The sequence below is a fragment of the Lynx rufus genome, unplaced genomic scaffold (genome assembly GCF_022079265.1).
Source record: "Lynx rufus isolate CCGP_SWC_20201006 ecotype Redwood Valley unplaced genomic scaffold, mLynRuf1.p SCAF_17, whole genome shotgun sequence".
NCBI classification, from domain to species: Eukaryota; Metazoa; Chordata; class Mammalia; order Carnivora; family Felidae; genus Lynx; species Lynx rufus.
This window is the reverse complement of record NW_025814831.1, coordinates 14,157,893-14,176,495: the sequence shown is the minus strand read 5'-3', so window position 1 is coordinate 14,176,495 and position 18,603 is coordinate 14,157,893. Positions and strand designations below refer to the sequence as shown.

General features: G+C 44.1%; 1 protein-coding gene across 7 annotated transcripts in view; it reads right to left on the bottom strand.

Moving 5' to 3' along the window:
* Positions 1-18,603, bottom strand: part of RPS6KA5 (ribosomal protein S6 kinase A5) — a 179,752-nt gene that overhangs the window by 26,711 nt on the left and 134,438 nt on the right. For 6 of the 7 annotated variants that reach the window (XM_047080216.1, XM_047080217.1, XM_047080218.1 and 3 more), the window contains one exon: positions 1,725-1,875. In XM_047080216.1, coding sequence (XP_046936172.1) covers positions 1,725-1,875 — 151 coding nt within the window. Of the gene's footprint in view, positions 1-1,724; positions 1,876-3,353; positions 4,158-18,603 lie in introns of those variants that run through there. The other variant, XM_047080222.1, reaches the window with a different exon arrangement.

Sequence of the window (18,603 nt, the reverse complement as noted above, 5' to 3'; positions counted from 1 at the left end):
GAACTGTAGTGAAAAAGATCCTAGGAAAATATGATGGGGGTATTTTGCTTGAGCACTTTCTTGAATTTTACATTGTTAAATTTTCAGCCACATTTCTCAACAAGGTATTTGAAATAGTTTGTTCAACTATTAATCTTTGTAAGCCATGCTAATTTATGAAATGTACACATTGAGAAGTTAATTTTATTCTAAATGTATTTGTTACTGAACTTCTGTAAGATGTGTGGTAACATATTTTTAAATGGGTTACAACTGAGAGACTGGTGCTCTTTTTTTGAGTATAGAAATACAGAGAGGGGGGCTCAGTTGGTTAAGCGTCCAACTCTTGATTTTGACTCAGGTCATGATCCCAGGGTTGTGGAATCAAACCCCCTGTCACACCCTATGCTGAGCATGGAACCTGTGGAATTGTCTCTCTCTCTCTCTCTCTCTCTCTCTCTCTCTCTGCCCCTCCCCGCCACTGTGCTCTGTCTCTCTCTCTCTCTAAAACAAAATTTAAAAATACGTCACACACAAAAAAGATAAGAAATACAGAGAGGTAATTCTTATTCTCAACCATTACTTGTTTTTCTAGATTTAAAAAACAATAGACAACACAGAGGTTACTCTAGGGCAGTTTTCTTTTGTTATGTTAGGCGTTTTCATTTGCTCTGGTGATAATACTGTAAAAGCTCAGTTTGCAGAATAAAAATAAAACCCAGATGGTCCCTTTAGACCATAAATATTTAAGTCATGCTTACTGAGGTGATGAAATTTTTTAAAAGTCCTAAGTTCAGGGTTTTAAAAACTGAGGTCATAGTATCCTGGGTTGACTACTCAGACTTAAATAGCTAGCCAACTCAGCCAATTTAATTCTTTTCCCCCAGTTATCTAAAATTTTGGAGTTCTTTTGTTCGTTTTACTAAAGTGAGCAAACTAAGTTAAGCAGATGTATTGGTGCTCTGTAGAATGGTCTCATTAGGTTTCTTCAGAATAAGCAATAAGTAAGTAAGTAAGTAAGTAAGTAAATAAATAAATAAATAAATAAATCTATGTTACAGATACGTAACTGAGAAATAGGTACATTTTAAATTTTCTGTGATTGCTCCCGAGAAAAGGAGAAAGCATGAAATCACTGTCTAAAGGGCAAAACACACTGGTGGGAATGGCTCGTGAACTGAGAGAAAAGTAAAAAATAAAAGCTTCTTCAGTCCATATGCCTAAATTTCAAGATCATAAATAGAAACCAATACTCAAAACTCGAACCAATAAGCATATGGAAGACTGAACGCCATTATGGTCCTCCCCACTCTCACTTCATTTAGGCAGAAAAAGACCATTTAGGTGTCTCTAAGTAGAATTCTTTTTTTTTTTTAATGTTAACTTATTTTGAGAGAGTGAGAGTGAAAGCGGGGGAGGGGCAGAGAGAGAGGGAGAGAGAAGCTCCCAAGCAGGCTCTGTGCTGACAGCAGAGAGCCTGATGTGGGTCTCGAATTCACAAATTGTGAGATCACGTCCTGAGTCAAAGTCAGACGCTTAACTGACTGAGCCACCCAGATGCCCCTCCAAGGAGAATTCTGATCCTAGGATTCCTACAGGGTCCCTGCTATTTAAAAAAAAAGGTACAGTGTATGTGAAGATAGGGAGCAAATGTCTCCAAAAGGGGCCATGTTCACTCATTTCATGAAGAATGCCAAGCACCCTGCAAATAGGCCATATAAAACCATCTGTTCAATAAATTTCACCTGAAAAAAGAGATGTTCTTTGATTTCATCCGCATCACGTGGACCACATCCCAATCTTTTCTTGGGATCTTTCATCAAAAGACGCTGAATCAGGTCTTTAGCTAAAGCACTCATTTCTTGAGGATATGGAGGCTCGCTTTTTAATATTCTCCTGTTGACAGATAAAACTTGCTATTAAAACAACCAGAGGATGAAGTTACAGTGACGATATTCTTAGCAAGACAAGTACTGTGCCACACACTTTGAAACTAAACTGTATGTGAAAAGCAGAGCATGAGTATTTAAAATGAGATGCCATGAAATCGAATTTCCGAAACTAAGCAGAGACAAAAAGCGTTGGATCATTTTTTCAGTGTAAGTCGCTCTTAATGGGGAACCACCACCCCAAATATTTAATTGGGGAAAAAAATGAAGGCTTGGGACAGGTTAGACCTTGACTCGACTCTCTGATGAAAGATTTCCCAATGGAAACAACTCCTAATAAACTCAGAGAAGTCAATCCAGCACTCAGCTCCAACCATCATACCCTTCTCTCTTCCCCTTCCCTGTGTGCCAGGGAACAGCTGGGCCCGGCGGGAATGGGGAGGGAAGGCAGGCCAACGCAGGTAGGGTCACAGCCACCGGGACATGGCTCCACTCCTAATATCTGAAAACGAGCACCAGACCTGGGGCTGTTCATGGGATGAGATCACCTGCTTCATTATCTCCCACTATAAAACAGTCAGGTAAGCCCTATAAGGAACTCAAAGGTAAAGTCTACTGTTTACTATGGAAGGTGAAACATTAAGATAATCAAGTTTCTTGATGAAATATTTGAATATATGCTAAGGTCATGGAAGAAATCAATCCAATCCAAATGTACCTCTGCCTCTGTGAAAGGGCAGATGAATAATGAGAAAGAATAATGAAAGGGACGGATTGAAATTAAGAAGCTTAACACGGTATACACGGAGATAGTTATTCCTTTATTCGGGTTTGTAAAAAGATTCCCTGTTGGGCATTAAAATATTAATAGCCGTTATGGAACAAAACCAGGTAACACATTTGTAACAGACAGCACAGTGTGGTTAAGCACACGGACTCCGGAGCCGGACCGATTTCAAACTCTGGCTTGCTGCTAACTGGCTGTGCGACTCTGAGAGTTAATGAACGTCTTCACACCACGGTCTCCTTAACCTAAAATGGGTATTATGATGCTTAAGTGAGCGAAGACAGTGCTTAGCGCTGCACCGGGAACATTGCAAGCGCTTGACCTGTGTGCCCCTGGCTCCCTTCGGCTACACCAACCACAGAGAAAACCACAGCCAGTAGCCACTGAGAACCAGTGAAATGACAGTGGAACTGTAAGTTTTCACTGGAAATTCTAGCCGTCTTGTTCATTTCAAAGCTAATCCCGCTTCTGGCACTCCATCCTGGGGATGCAAGAAAACCCGGACAGAACAAGGGAAAAAAAAGAAGTACGCTTTTTCTCTTTAGGGTTCTTTAGTGTTCCCCCAGGGCTCGCTGCTCGTCAGAGTTTTCTGCATTGGAGGGAATCCTCTCCTGGGACCAGGCACAGGCGTCTCTGAGAGACACTGGCAGCCCGGTTTCTGAGGGAAAGCTAAGCAGAGACTTTTCCATTTTCCCCACCTTTCATGTGCTTTTAGCAGGCAGGGACTTTTTGTGTGAAAGGATCAGGCAATAGATACCCTGTTGCTGACATTCACTTTGGCTGAGAAATAAGCACTTTGGCTGACGTCGTCGGAAGGTACTGATTCTGTAGGTCCATACACCTGAGTCATCGGCATTTGCTGGAAGTCTACTCCGCACAGGCACTTAGGGAAAGCAACGGTTATGCCAACCCTGGTGGTTCATCCACAAAAGGAGGGGCATCGAGAGAACAGGGAGCACCTGGAAACAGGGACAGACCCACTGAGATGCCAAGCTGGGAAGAGGGGCGGGAGACTCCGCGTACAACTTGGGGCGGAGGTCTGAGCACGCAGACAGCACTGGTGGGCGACCGATGGCCACAGCAGGTGCCACACGCAAGGAACTAGAGCGTGACATTGGAGTGAGGCAGGGAGCACATCAGGAAGAGACGGAGTGGAAATCTGAAGGGGTTTCTCGGAGCAGTACTGACAAGGGGACGAGAGGGACCACCAGCGGTGGCCCCAAAGCTTCCCTTTTTCCTGGCCGCAGCGAACACGGCCAGAAGCAGCCGGAGGAGGTTGGTCAGGCAATGGTGAGCACACACCCCAGCTCGCAGGAGTGAAAGCAGGGGCCACACAGGAGGTAGCACAGCAGGACCGCTTCTTAGGCTCCTTGTCGTCTTGGTAAACGGAGTGGCACGGGGCTTCCTCAGTACGTGGAGAGGTTCTGAAGCCTAATCCCGCGGAGAACCGTAGGGCCAGGAAGAGGACCAGAAATGGAGGTGCGCTGGTCAGGAGAAAGAGCCCCCAGCAGGCTTAAATCTCTTCTCCAGGGGAAGATGATCTCTTCCTCTTCTGCCTCCTTGAAACGTACGGGGCCGAGATGCATGTGCAATGACAGCTGTGCCTGGTTATCGCGAAGTCACCCCTGAGATGTGTGAGCAGACACGACTATTTAAAACTCAGAGAACACAAGTTTCTGGGTGTTGTCTCTTACCCCAAGGGTGTCCTTGGAAGGGGGGGAGCGGTGGAAGCTGTGCACAGAAGAGTAGTACGATGCAGTCCCGTGGTGGCCTTCCCATGTGGGGGTCACCCATCCACCTGTTCTCATCACTAATGGCTGAGTGTGCCCTCTGTGGGCTGGCCAGCCAGGCCTGGTGACTGCAAGGACCCCTGATGAAGAGGTGCTTGATGCTGTCATGCTGATACCCATGTTTCCTGATCTGTATCTCAGGAAGCTAAGTAAAACTGGTGTCAAATTAGAGCCTATTGTGACCTGTGAGTATGAATATCAGTCTGAAGTTCAGACCAGCGCAGTTACGCAGAATGCGCACTGCAGAAAGGGGGACGCAGGTGGAGGATGCTCATGGACCTTTAGCCATGACAATACCAGAACATCCTGCAACAAGGGCAGGGAGACATTTCTCAGGTGTTGTTGCCACTTGACCTCTTCAAATGTTCTAGATTTCTGAGTTGGCAATGACCCAGAACTCTTTCTTTTTAGCTCCAAAGGGAATCTGGGAAACTTGAGAAATGAACTGTAATGGGGTGGGGCCCAAACAAATCTTTTTTTTTTTTAATTAATTAATCTATTTTTTATACATTAAAAAAAGTTTTTATTTATTTATTTTGAGAGAGACACAGAGAGAGAGAGAGCAGGGGAGGGGTAAAGAGAGAATCCCAACTAGGGTGCACTGCCAGTGCAGAGCCCTATGCAGGGCTTGAACTCATGAACTGTGAGATCACGACCTGAACTAAAACCAAGAGTCAGATGCTTAACCAACTGAGCCGCCCAGGAGCACTGAGCCCAAATAAATCTTAGAGCTCTCTGGAAAATCAGAACAGGCTCTGAGTTGACATATCACATTAAAAACTTCTTGTGTTTGTTATCATTTAATCCATACAATAATCCTATCAATAGGCAGCCACTATTATCCCTGTTCTAAAGGTAAGGAAAGATTCCTTTCAAATCAAGACATACACACAAAATTTTAACTTGATATTCCAGAACATAGATGCTCCTAATATTTTTTTGCAAGAAGAAGCAAATAACAAAGCTAAGAAAATTTTGAAAAATAAAATAATTGGAAAAGATCTGCCTAGCCACATGTTAAAATGTATTATGAAACAAGATTGTAAAAGTGAGGTGCTAGCAAAGTAAATCGACAGCCAAATCACATGAACAGAAGAGACAACTTGAAAAACATCCAGGCATATACACAAACTTACATTGTTTTTGAAAAGGGACCAGCCAACATGGGAAATGCCACATTGTTTGACAAATGTGCTGGGGAAACCAGCTATTTGGGAAATAAACGAAGCAAGACCTTGCCCCATACCACAACCTGAAATGAATTCCAAATGGATTAGGAATTACATGAAAAAAGAAAAATCAAATAAAATTAAAACCAGTAATATAAAAATGAATATAAAATTTCTTTCTATTCATGAATGTTAAGTTTCTGAGAACCTCTGTGGTGAAAGAAATTCCCATCTGATTAGCTTAAGAATGTATGGATTGGGGGGCCTGGGTGGCTCATAGGTTGGGCATCCAACTCTTGATTTCAGCTAAGGTCTTGATCCCAGGGTCATGGGATCAAGCCCCACATTGGGCTCCATGCTGAGTGTGAAGCCTGCTTAAGATCCTCCCTCTCTCTCTCTCTCTCTCTCTCTCTCTTCTCTACCCCTCTCCCCACCTCATACACACACACACTCTCTCTCTCTCAAATTAAAAAAAACCAAATGTATGAACTAAAGAGTACTAACATCGAGATTAAAATTAAAACTATGATGGGGAGCAAGATGGGCAGATGGGTAGATATAGAACAAGCAAGGATCGTAAAATAGTCAGGTAGCATCATGGCAGTGTGTGGGCAGGTTTCCACTGTGACAGGTATTCGAACATTTTCATATAAAGTGTGGTGGAAAAAGTGAGCTCATGAAAGTGTGCACGTGTTTCTTATGATCACAACAATATAACAATACGGAACTGTCTCAACAATGGTGTTAGTACAGTGGGCAGTGCTCACCTGTCACCCCACTGAGGTCCTTGCTCAAGCGTCACCTTATCAGAGCAGCCTTCTGGAACCATCCGAACAAAAATACCTATTTCCCCACCTTAGTCATCCCTCTCCTTTCTTTTCTTTTCCTCCATGGCATTTAAAGACTATTTGTATTTACTGATTGGTTACTCTGATCTCTCCCAGCTAAAATGTAAGCTCTGAGGGAGGAGAGATTCGTTTTAAAGGCAATTTTGTTCAGTGCTTTTTTTCCTGGGGCCTAGAACACTGCTTAGCATACAGCAAGTCCTCAACATATATTTCCTGAATAAATTATTTTCCATTTACGATACCTTGCTCACTCAGGATCTTTCTTCCTCAGTTGCAACAGATGCCTGCAGATAACATCTTTGTTTTTTCACCAATAGCATATGCCTTCTCTTGGGGTGATTCTATTTGTCCTCCATTTCAAAGTTCACAATCTTTCCTATTTTGTGACTTAACATTGTTGATTCTCCCTTGCTGGTTCCCATGTGGTCCCAGAATTACCAGACTACTTATATGCCTGCCTGAGTTAGGAAGTTTTCAGTAAACTTCATTTACTCTAACTAGATAAGAATATTATGGTGCGTCTACTCAATGGTATATTACACAGCGATTGCAAAATTATGTGTACAAAGAGTCTGTATACATGAGAATGTGTATAACTTTAAGCAAAAACTGGAAAATATGAAGTTATATTTCTAGTATAAGTACAACATTATACAGATGTAAAAGACTAAAAGGAAATACATCAAGATATTGGCAGTGCTGGTCTCTGGGTGTTATTACAGTTTTCCCTTATGTACGTTTTAAACTATAGTGAACGTTACTTTTAGAACAGGAACAACAGAATGAACTTGATTTATAAGATCACAGACCCACGGAGACCAGCACAAGCCTGGCATGGGGGCTGGGAAGTCTTGAACCCTCTGTGGGTATTTCCCACTGCCCAAAAGGCCTTCTTTTCTACCTTCAGCCTCTGCAAGCCTCTGGGTCCTCCTGGCCCAGCCCATGCGGTCTCTCCATCATGAACGCTTCCCTGACACTCTCAGTCCCCAAGGGTCCATGCCGCCTTTGTATTTCCATGGCAGTCACCTCACCACTCCAATACTTCCCCAAACTCCTGGTATTATGAATTGTCATCCTTTTATTCACATCTTCCTGAACAGTATACAAGTTTTCTTAGGACAAGAATGTTGCCTCTGTATTTCTCCTCTGCCTTAGGAGGTAAAAATCACCCAGCAAATATTCCAGAGATGAATGAATCAATCACCCTGTTGTCTGGGCCAGTACTTCCCAATCCCTTACCTGAAATAAGCATTCAGCTCTAGGAAAGAAAACAGCAGCACAGAACCAAGTGTGAGCCATGGGACAGCATGAAGCAACTTTCCAGGAGTCATTTTGTACTTGACCCCAGTCCCAGCGCCCAGTTGCTCTGAGTTCTTAGGCAAGACAAGCCTCAGTTTCCTTGTCTATAAAACAGCACATGCAGCTACCTGTTTTCCAGGGCTGTAAGGATTCCAGGAAATGCTATGTGGGACTTCTCGGCACAGAGGCTGGCACGCGGCTGTGCCCCGGGGAGCCTCCCCCTCTGTGGGGCTACTCCAGGACTGTTCCTGCTCTCAGACACTGGCTGCCAGAGGGGACACTTCCCTTTGGCTGTTACCAAATCCTTCCTTGATCCACCTACCCTGTCTTTCTTTAGACATTGCCAGTAAGAATAATAAAATGAGATTCTTTACCAACTCCTGCAAAATCCGGGACTCTACTCAAAATCTCAGCCAGTAATCCCTGGGAGCCCCCAGGGCATGTCTTAAGTGAGCTATAAATACTCTTCTTCACTCTCACATAAAGCATCTCCTTTCCTTCTCTTGCCTCACAAGCCACCGGAGGGGTGCTCACTCCTGCCATGGCTTCTGGTGCAGAAGAGAGAACATTTCTGTTCCCCGTGAGGTTTGAGGACGTAAAGATGTATGCACGATCTTGTAAAGATTTTGGTAAGAGAGCTTTCTTTTTCTTTTCAACGTATAGCATCTTCTCCCTAAAAGTGATGGATACAACCTAGACTTGCCACCCCCCCCCCCCAGGGCCAAGGCCTCTGAGGACCGAGCTGATCTGCCTGGGCTCCTCCTCCTTGCACTCTCGTGCACTTAGTGTGTCTACCAGACGGCTTTATCAGACATGCCTGAATGTGTCTTAATCACGGGGTGGGTGCAGATTTAGGCTAAAGCTGGGACCCCACTACACTGACTCTGGTTTTTGTTGGCAGACCTCATCCCTGTCCCTCTTCCTTTCTCCCTTTTCTGTGACCCGGACGATGCTCACGAAGCTTTTACTTCACCCACTCCATTATCTCTGCTGGAGCACCTTTCCTTAATGGGCAGGATGAAAGGGATGCGAGAAGGTGGAGAACCACACCTTGGTGATGTAGGACCAAGTGGCTGCAAGGGACAGTAAACTAAAAGCAGTATTTCAAGTAAAGAACAGAGTAAAATGCAAAGAATTTCAAAGAGATTGCTAAAGGGAAAAGAGCCAAGGTCAGAGAAAAGAGCCAGTACAGAGCCAAGAGTGCTTTCGGGTGAAAGGTTTGAGGCCCCTCCCGGGAGGTGCTGGAGAACCATGAGCACCTAAGGAACAGTAAGATTACTCCAGAAACTGAACCAAATGAGTCACAAAGGCAGAAGGCCACCTCCACAGCCTCTCCCAGTACGGATGAGGCTGACCTTTCAGACTTCAGGTGGATGGGACCAGTGGAGAGCCGACTGGGTGGTAATGAGAGGTGGTGATAAGTACCTCCACAGAGCCTCACCGGGAACAACCCAAGGCCAGGTCTCAGGGGGAGCACTGACAGACTACAGTAACCATTCTAATAGCGCCTCTGGCGGGTCCTTCCCACAGTTGGAAGGATTCTTCCTATGTTCTGTTCAGGGCTCTAAGCCCTCCAGTGCCCTAGACAGTGAGTGCTTCAGAGGACAAGTTCATGATACAGCAGGATTCAACTCTATCCCCACACGTCATGCAAGGGCAGCAGGAGTAAGCCGAGCTGAAGGACGACGTAAGGCAGTTAAGACAGAAAGCTGAGGGCAGGGTCATGTCCATCCCATTCCTCTCCCAGCTGCAGCCTCCCAGCACTGGACTCTGCCCTCCAGCTGCTGCAATTGTGTCACAGAGAAGAACATGTAGATGAATCGCTATTGTGACACACGTCATCGGATTTGGGGGGGGGGGACTAGTCAAAACCACCTCAAGAAACACAGATGCTGCTACTGGGTACAAAAATACAGAAAATGAAGAAGAGAAGAAAAAAATGAGCAGCACACTGGGAATCAAGAAGCCTTTATAAAATACGCTGATAAAGGATTTTATCATGAAAATGTGAGAGAGACACGGAAGCCATGGGGGAAAAAAATGATCTCTTAAAACAGGGCAAGAAATAATAATGCTTGCCAAAGTTATTCTATGTGTAACTCTAAAAGCAAGACATTCGTAAACAGAACATTTAAAAAAATACAAATGAACTAATTCAAGGTGTTACTGACTAATCAGCATGCATAAAAGAATACAAGAAAACTACTACCTTAATTTTGTTTTAGAAGACTATAATAAGGCCACACAAAATCAATGTAATTCCCTAAAGACAGACAATCTTTCGGAGGACAAATAAGAAATTAATCACCTAAGGCAGAGGTCAGCAAACATTTTGTAAGGGCCCATGGCACGCAGACTTCTAAGATGGTCTCCAGTGATTGTGGTCTCCTTATATTCACAGCAATCTCCTTGGGTCATCCCCTCCCTTCAGATGTGCGTGGGACCTGGTAACTTGCTCATAAACAATACTATCAGTAAAGGTGACAGGATACCGCTTTCATGATTAGGTTACAAAACAGTCCAGCCACCTGGGAGACGCTTCCCGTTCCTTCCCGGTTTGCATGCCATGAGGAAGCAAACGGCCATGTTAGATAGGCCCAGGTGGCAAGGAACTGAGGGTGGTCTTTGGCCCACAGCCAGCCAGGACCGGAGGCCCTCAATGCAACAACCGCGAGGAACTCAATCCTGCTGACAAGCACACGTGCTTGGAAGCAGATCGTCTCCCAGGTGGGCCTGGAGACAACGACAGCCCAGCACTTTGCAGCCTGTGAGTGACCTGGAAGTGGAGGGACTGGCTGAGCTGTGCCCAGATTCCTCATCCCCAGGAACTCTGAGAGAGTTAATGTATGTTGTTCTAAGCCACTGAGTTTTCAGGCAGTTTCTCACTGGGCAATGGATGACGGATAACAAGTGGAAGGCCAGACAATAAATACTTCAGGCTTTGTAAGCTACATAGTCTCTGGGCCAAATATTCATATCTGCTGCAGTGGCCCCCAAAGCAGCCAGAGGGGATACCCCAATGAAGGAGCCCAGCTGGGTTCTAATAAAATGTTACTAATGGACAGTGAAACTCAAAATTTCATAGAATATTCACATGGCACAAAATATCGTTCATCTTTTGACTTTTTCAACCATTTAAGAATGCAAAAACCAGCTCCCAGGCCACAAGAGAACAGGCAGCAGGATGGATCTGGCCTGTGGGTTGTAGTTTGCTAACCTCCTGACCTAAAAGGTACAGCAAGAGCTCTGTTGAGTATTATTTTGATAACACTTACACCTGAATTTATAGAACACTATGCTATATACAACGAAACACACTAATAAAGCCAAATAAAACAGATAATGAAATGCCAAATAAACATCTCATGGCAAATATTTTCTACATTTCAGAGTCAGAGAAATTGAGGCAAAGAAACACCCCTGTCAGAGATGACGGAAGAAGTGCAAATAGAACCTGTATGTCCCGATTCTCAGGTGAGGACACAGGATTCAACTACCATGGGTAACAAAGCCCCAGTCAAGTAAAGAGGAGGCGAAGACAGAACTGATGGAGATACTGTGATCGGGTGGATCCCTCCCCACAGAGCCCAGGAGAAGTTCTACACAGAAGGGGAATAAAGGCTAGTGGGAGACACACATGGAAAGCACACGCCACATACATGAACTAAAAATAAGACACGGACTCAGAAAAGCTAATGAAAGGTTTATCCTAGATAAAACTATCTTCACTTCCCTAAAGCGACGTCAGGAAGAAACAACAGAACTACTCTATGTTCTTTAAATTTTTTTGAAGCTTATTTATTTATTTTTGAGAGAGACAGAGACAGTGCAAGTGGGGAAGGGGCAGAGAGAGAGAATCCCAAGCAGGCTCTGTGTTGCCAGCTCAGAGCCCGATGCAAGGCTTGAACCCACAAAACAGCAAGATCGTGACCTGCGCTGAAACCAAGAGTCAGAAGCCTAACCTACTAAGCCACCCAGGTGCCCCAACTAGTCTATGTTCTTTAGAGGACAGAACCAGGATTGATGGGCAGAGGTTAGAGGAAGCTTATTGCAACTTACGTTAAGGGGGCAGGATTTTATACAAAGTTGTTCATTAATGGAAGGGGCTTTCTTGAAAATACCTTATACAACTGTGCTCACTGCTCATGGATGGCGTTCAGACAGAAGGCAGAGGACTACAGGACCCTGTTGAAGGGACTCTTACATCAGGGAGAAACTTTTCCTATCATTCTTCTTCTTCTTTTTTAAAAATCTATTTGGGGGGGGGTACAGGCATGTGCAAGTGCACGCAGGGGAGGGGGCAGAAAGAGAGGGAGAGAATCTCAAGCAGGCTGCACGCTGTCAGTGCAGAGCCCAACACAGGGCATGATCCCACACACCGTGAGATCATGACCTTGAGCTGACATCAAGAGTTGGACACTGAACCAACTTGAATCACCCAGGTGACCCCTCTCATTCTTATTACATTTTGAAATTTGACATACCAGAAAAACATGCCTGCTCTCATTTTAGGCTATGTCTAGACAAGAGCAGGTAGATAACTTGGATAAGATGTTCTTTTGAAGCACCTCAAGTCAAAGCTCTAGAAAGTATACGGCATTCAGGGAAGATCACAAAAATTCAGGAATGGAAGGGTTCAATGATGAAGAAAGTCCTTGGCTAATTAATACAGGGGACAAGATAATGATATATTTATTTGAATGGTACATTTTTTTCCACTTTTTAAATTTATGTGTTTTTTTTTAATTGAAGTCAAGTTGACACCAAATGTTATGTTAGTTTCAGGTGTCCAGCGTAGTGACAAGACTGTATGTTATTCTCTGCTCACCACAAGTATAGCTACCTACATACATTATTACATTATTACACTATCACTATTACTACAACACTATTATACTACCATTTACTTATTCCCTATGCTGTGTTTTTTTATCCCTGGGACTTATTCTTTCCATACTCGAAGTCTATTATCTCCTCCCCCCTTCACCCATTTTGCACCCCCCCCCACCCCGCCACTTATCTCCTCCCCTCTGGCAACCATCAGTTTGTTTTCTGTATTTATGGGTCTGTTTCTGCATTTTTTGTTTGCTAGTTTGTTTGGCTTTTTTAGATTCCATGTATAAACGAAATTATATGGTATTTGTCTTTCTCTGACTTACTTCACATAACATAATACTCTCTAGGTCCATCCATGTTGTTGCAAATGGCAAAAATATCATCCTCTTTTACAGCTGAGTAATATCCCATTGTATATATACTGAATGGTGCATATTTTTAAAAGAACATACTATGAAAGACTTTATACCAGGAAGACAATCAGAATGATTACTTTGAAAGGAAAAGGTAGTTTAGGATAACTGAATGATGACACAGTTTATAAATTTCAGTAACAACAACAAAAACCCCCAAACCACGAAATCACGGGTCAACACTAAGCTTTAAAAAAAATTATTAATAACATGACCAAATGGATAACTGATTAAAGGGAAAGAATGTTATCTAAGTTCTTGAAAAATATTTTCTAGTTTTAAGAATTTAGACACTCTGATTCAGGCTCTTTCTCTTTCTAAAACCAGAATGTCAAATGATTGACCTAAAGGCAATAAAATCAATTTAAATTTGAGTATCACATGGCTCATAACATTCCTGCCATCATAAGCAGCAATATACCTCTCTGCAGGCAGACCTGTGGAGGAAAGGAAAACTGGAAAAAGGAGACTGCTTGTGGATGTGGAATCATAAAGTGGGGAATCAGTCAGAGGAGATACTATTTAATATCATCAGATTAAGGCTAGCTTTGCACCTGTCACCATGACAGGTATGACCTTGCAAAGGAACCCAAATTCTCAAGACCATGACCAAGGTTTCCTATAATCCTGAAGCATTTTCAGACTGTCAAAAGGACCATTTAAAATAAGCATAGTAATATTTTAAAATTTTAATAACAGGCATGACTTTAACTATGATTTTAACAAGAAATATTACTGATCACTTCACTTCAGTATTAAACAAATTGGAACAGTGAGAAATAATTTCCTTCCTAATCTGTCCTGTAATAAGCATGTTAAGAAAAATTTAAGTTTTACTAAGATAACGGTGATGAACAATAAGCTTCTGACATAAAGAGTGTGCCCTTTGGTAAGTTCTGACATATGTATACACCTGTGAAATCATTGCCACAAAGTAAGTGACATAGATAGCCAATCACCCTCCAAAGTTTCCTGGTGTCCCTTTGTCATCTCTACTGCCCTTCCCCAATCAACTGGCCTCAATGAATTCCCACATTTGAGCCAGTTTATATCCCCCAGAACCTCTTGAATGAAGGGAAAGATGAGTCACCTTAAGGAAGGACCCTGAAAATTTATACTGTTACTCTTTCTCCCAGCCTTCCCCAAAGGGGCCCACAGCTTTTTAATGGAGGAACTGTACATTGGTGAGAAGGAAATAACCAGACTTCTGGGGCCTACTGGACTCTGGCTCTGAACTGGCACTAATTCCAAGAGATCCCTGTGCCCACCAATCAGAGTAGGGGCTTATGCGGTCGTGAGTTCAAGCCCCGTATTGGGCTCCGTAGTGGCATAAAGCCTAATTGAAAAAAAAAAAGTTCCCACCAAGCAAATTAAAACAAACAAAAAACTTATGGGGTGCCTGGGTGGTTCAGTTGTTTTGAGCATCCAACTCTTGATTTTGGCTCGGGTCATTACCCCAGGATCGTGGGATGGGGCCCCCCATCAGACTCCATGCTCATTATAGAGCCTACTTAAGACTCTCTCTCTCCCTCTGCCCCTCCCCACCATTCATGCACGTGTGTGCATTCTCTATGATAAAACGAAAAAAAAAAAAAAGAGTAGGGACTTATGGAGATCAGGTGACCAATGGAGTTCCAGCTCCCTCTATGATAAAACGAAAAAAAAAAAAGAGTAGGGACTTATGGAGATCAGGTGACCAATGGAGTTCCAGCTCCATCTCATGATGACTTCAGTGGGTCCTGGACACCATCCTGTGGTTATTTTCCCAGTTCCAGAATGCATATTTGGAAGAGACATATTTAGCAGCTGGCACAATCCCATATTAGTTCCCTGACCTGTGGAGTGAAGGCAATTATAGTGGGAAAGGCAAAATGGAAGCCATTAGAACTGACTCTACCTAGAAAAATAGTAAAACCAAAAGCAATATCACATTTCTAGGGGACTGCAGAAATTAGTGCCACCATCAGAGACTTGAAAGATGTAGGAGTGGTGATTCCCACCCATCTCCTCACCGATTTGGCCTGTACAGAAGACAGATGGATCTTGGAGATGACACTGGAGTATCGTAAATTTAACCAGGTGGTGACTTCAACTGCAGTGCTGTACCCGAATGTGGTTGCATTGCTTGAGCAAATTAACACACAGCTGGTACGCAGCTACTGATCTGGCATATGTCCTTTCCCCACCACTGTCCATAAGGCCCAACAAAAGGAGTTTCTTTCAGCTGGCAAGGCCAGCAATATACCCTCCCTGTCCTACCTCAGGGGTGTATCAACTCTCCAGCCTGATGTCATAATTTAGTTCATAAGACTCTTGATTGCCTTTCTCTTCTATAAGATACACACTGATCTGTTACGTTGATGACCTTATGCTCACTGAACCTGGTGAGCAAGAAGTAGCCACTACTCTAGAGTGATTGGCAAGAGAGTGGAAAATAAATCTAACTAAAATTCAGAGGCCTTCTACTTTAGTGATTTCTAGGGGTCTAGTGGTGTGGAGTGCATCAGATACCATTTCCAAGGTGAAGGAGAAGTTGTTGCATCTAACCCATCCTACAACCAAAAAAGATGCACAATCCCTAGTGGGCCTCTTTGGATTTTGGAGGTAACATATTCCTCATTTGGGAGTATGGCTCCCGCCCGTTTACCAAATGACCTGAAAAGCTGCTGTTGAGGGGGGCCCAGAACAAGAGACGGCTCTGCAACAGGTCCAGGCTGCTGTTCAAGCTGCTTTGCCACTTGGGCCATATGTTCCAGCAGATTCAGTAGTCCTTGATGTGTCAGTGGTAGATACAGATGTGTTCAGAGCCTCTGGCCCCTATCAGTGAATTGCAGCACAAAGTCTTAGGATGTTGGAGCAAAACCCTGCCATCTTCTGCACAAAACTACTCCCGTTTTGAGAAACAGCTCTTGGTCTGCTACTGGGCCTTAACAGACACTGAACACTTAACTATGGCCCTCCAAGTTCCACTGAGACCTGAAATGCCCATCACTAATCGGGTGTTATCTGATCCATCAAGCCATAAAGTTGGGTGTGCACTGCAGCCCTCCATCATCAAATGGAAGCAGTATGCACCAGATGGGGCCTGAGCAGGCCGCGGAGGCACAGGAAGTGACATGAAAAAGTGGCCCAAATGCCCAGTCCCCACTCCTGCTACGATGCCTTCTTCCTCTCAGCCTGCATCTCTGGCCTCATGGGTTGTTCCCTAGGACAGCTGACAGAGGAAGAGAAGACTCAAGGTCTCGTTTACAGACTGTTCTGCATGACATGAAGGCACCGCCTGAGAGGGCCGGCTGCAGTGCTACACACCCCCGAAGGACATGCTGAAGGGAGATCCTCCCAGTAGGAAGAGCGCGGGCAGTGTACCCGGATGTTCATTTTGTGTGGGAGGAGAAATGGCTGGACATCCAACTTTATATTGATTGATGGGCAGTGGCCAATGGTTTGGCTGATGGTCAGGGACTTGGAAGAAACAAGATTGGAATACTGAGGACGAGGAAATCTGGTTGACCAAGATATCTGGGGAAGAGGCATGTGGATAGACCTCTCTGAATGGGGAGGAAAAAATGTGACGATATCTGTGTCCTATGGGAATGCTCACCAGAGGGTAGCCTCAGCAGGGAGGATTTTAATAATGAAGTGGATAGGGTGATCTGTTGTGTAGACAGCAGTCAGTCTCTTTCTCCAGTCAACCCTGTCATCATGCAGTGGGCCATGAACAAAGTGGCCATGGTGGTAGGGAAGGTTATATGTGGGCCCAGCAATGTGGACTTCTACTCACCAAGGCTGACCCGGCTACGGCTACTGCTGAGTGCCCAATCTGCACCAACACTGATTGTCCAAGATGGCACCAATTCCCAGGGTGCTCAGCCAGTTACGTGGTGGCAGGTTGATTACATGGGACTACTTCCATTACGGAAGGGGCAATGTTTCATTCTAAATAGAACAGACACTCTGGATGTGGATTTGCTTTTCCCGATGAGCTGCTTCTGCCAAAACTACCATCTGTGAACTTACAAAATGCCTTATGCGCTGTCATGGTATTCTACACAGTGTTGCTTCTAATCAAGTAACTCACTGCACAGCAAAAGAAGTGCAGCAGTGGGCCCATGCTCATGGAATTCACTGGTCTTACCAAGTTCTCCACTATCTTGGAGCAGATGGCTTGACAGGACAGTGGAATGGCCTTTTGAAGACACAGTTCCAGTGTGAGCTAGGTGGCAATATGTTGCAGGAATCTGGCAAGGTTCTCCAGAAGACTGTCAATGCTCTGAATCAACATCCAATATATTGTGCCTTTTATCCCATACCAGGATTCATGGGTCCAGAAATGATGGGGTAGAACTGGGAATGGCACCCCTCACTATTCCCCCCCAAGTGATTCACTAGCCAAGTGTGTGCTTCCTGTTCCCATGACTTTATGCTCTGCTAGTCGAGAGGTCTTAGTTCTAGGAAAAGGAATGCTTCCACCAAGAGACACATAATGATTCCACTGAGCTGGAAATTCAGACAGCCACCCAGCCACTTTGGGCTCCTAAAGCCTCTGAAGCAATTGGAGGGGGTTCTGTGCTGGTTGTGGTGAATGATCCTTGCTACCAAGGAGGAAATTGTGGACTACTACTCCCCAGGGAAAGTAAGGAAGAGTGTCTGAAATGCAGGAGATCTCTTAGGGTATGTTAGTATTACCATGTTCTGTGATTAAGGTCAATTGAAAACTACAATAACCCAATCTAGGTAGAACTACTAAAAGCCCAGATTCTTCAGGAAGGACTGTTTGGATCACCTCAGAAGGTGCTGAAGGCAAAGAGAATACAAAGCAGGTAGTAGAAGCAGGTAGTTATAAACACCAGCTATGACTCCATAACCAGTTACAGAAATGAGGACTGTGATTATTGTATTTCCTCATTTAGTTATGAATATATCTGTGTGGTTGTAAGTGTGCATAAATAATTTAAATGTATATATTTGTTACAGATATGTCTTTGTTTTCTTCCCTTTCTTATTCCTTTATCATGTAAGATAAGATGTACTGACTTTATGTCATGGTATTTAAGTATTGTTAATTTTTTTCACAGTATCTAATATGGGATTTCAAGAAGGGAGAATATCACTTAGGGGTTGTATGTAAGGGGTTAGTGGGTTTTGGTTGTATGAGGGATAACTGTATCACGTTAGGTGGAATTAGGACCTTGTTATTGCCTTTATGGAGACGAAGACAGTTTGAGGAGATGTGCATGGCTGCCAAACTGACGAGAGGGGGACATGTGATGGTTAATCTGAAGTGTCATTTGACCGGGCTACAGGTTGCCCAAATTAAACTTTCTGGGCATGTCTGTGAGGGTGTTTCTAAATGAGATCATCAGCATCTGAACTGGGGGATTCCAGTAAAGCAGAATCCTCTCCTCAGTGTGGATGGGCAGCAATGAATCCCTTAAAGGTCTGAGTAGAAACAAAAAGCAGAGGAAGGGAGGATTCAGTCCCCCTTGCTGCCTGCCCGCTTGACACCGGTCACTGGTCTTCTGCCACTGGACTGGGTTTTACACCATGGATTCCTCTCGTTCTCAGGCCTGGCTCTCCTGGGTCTCCGGCTTGC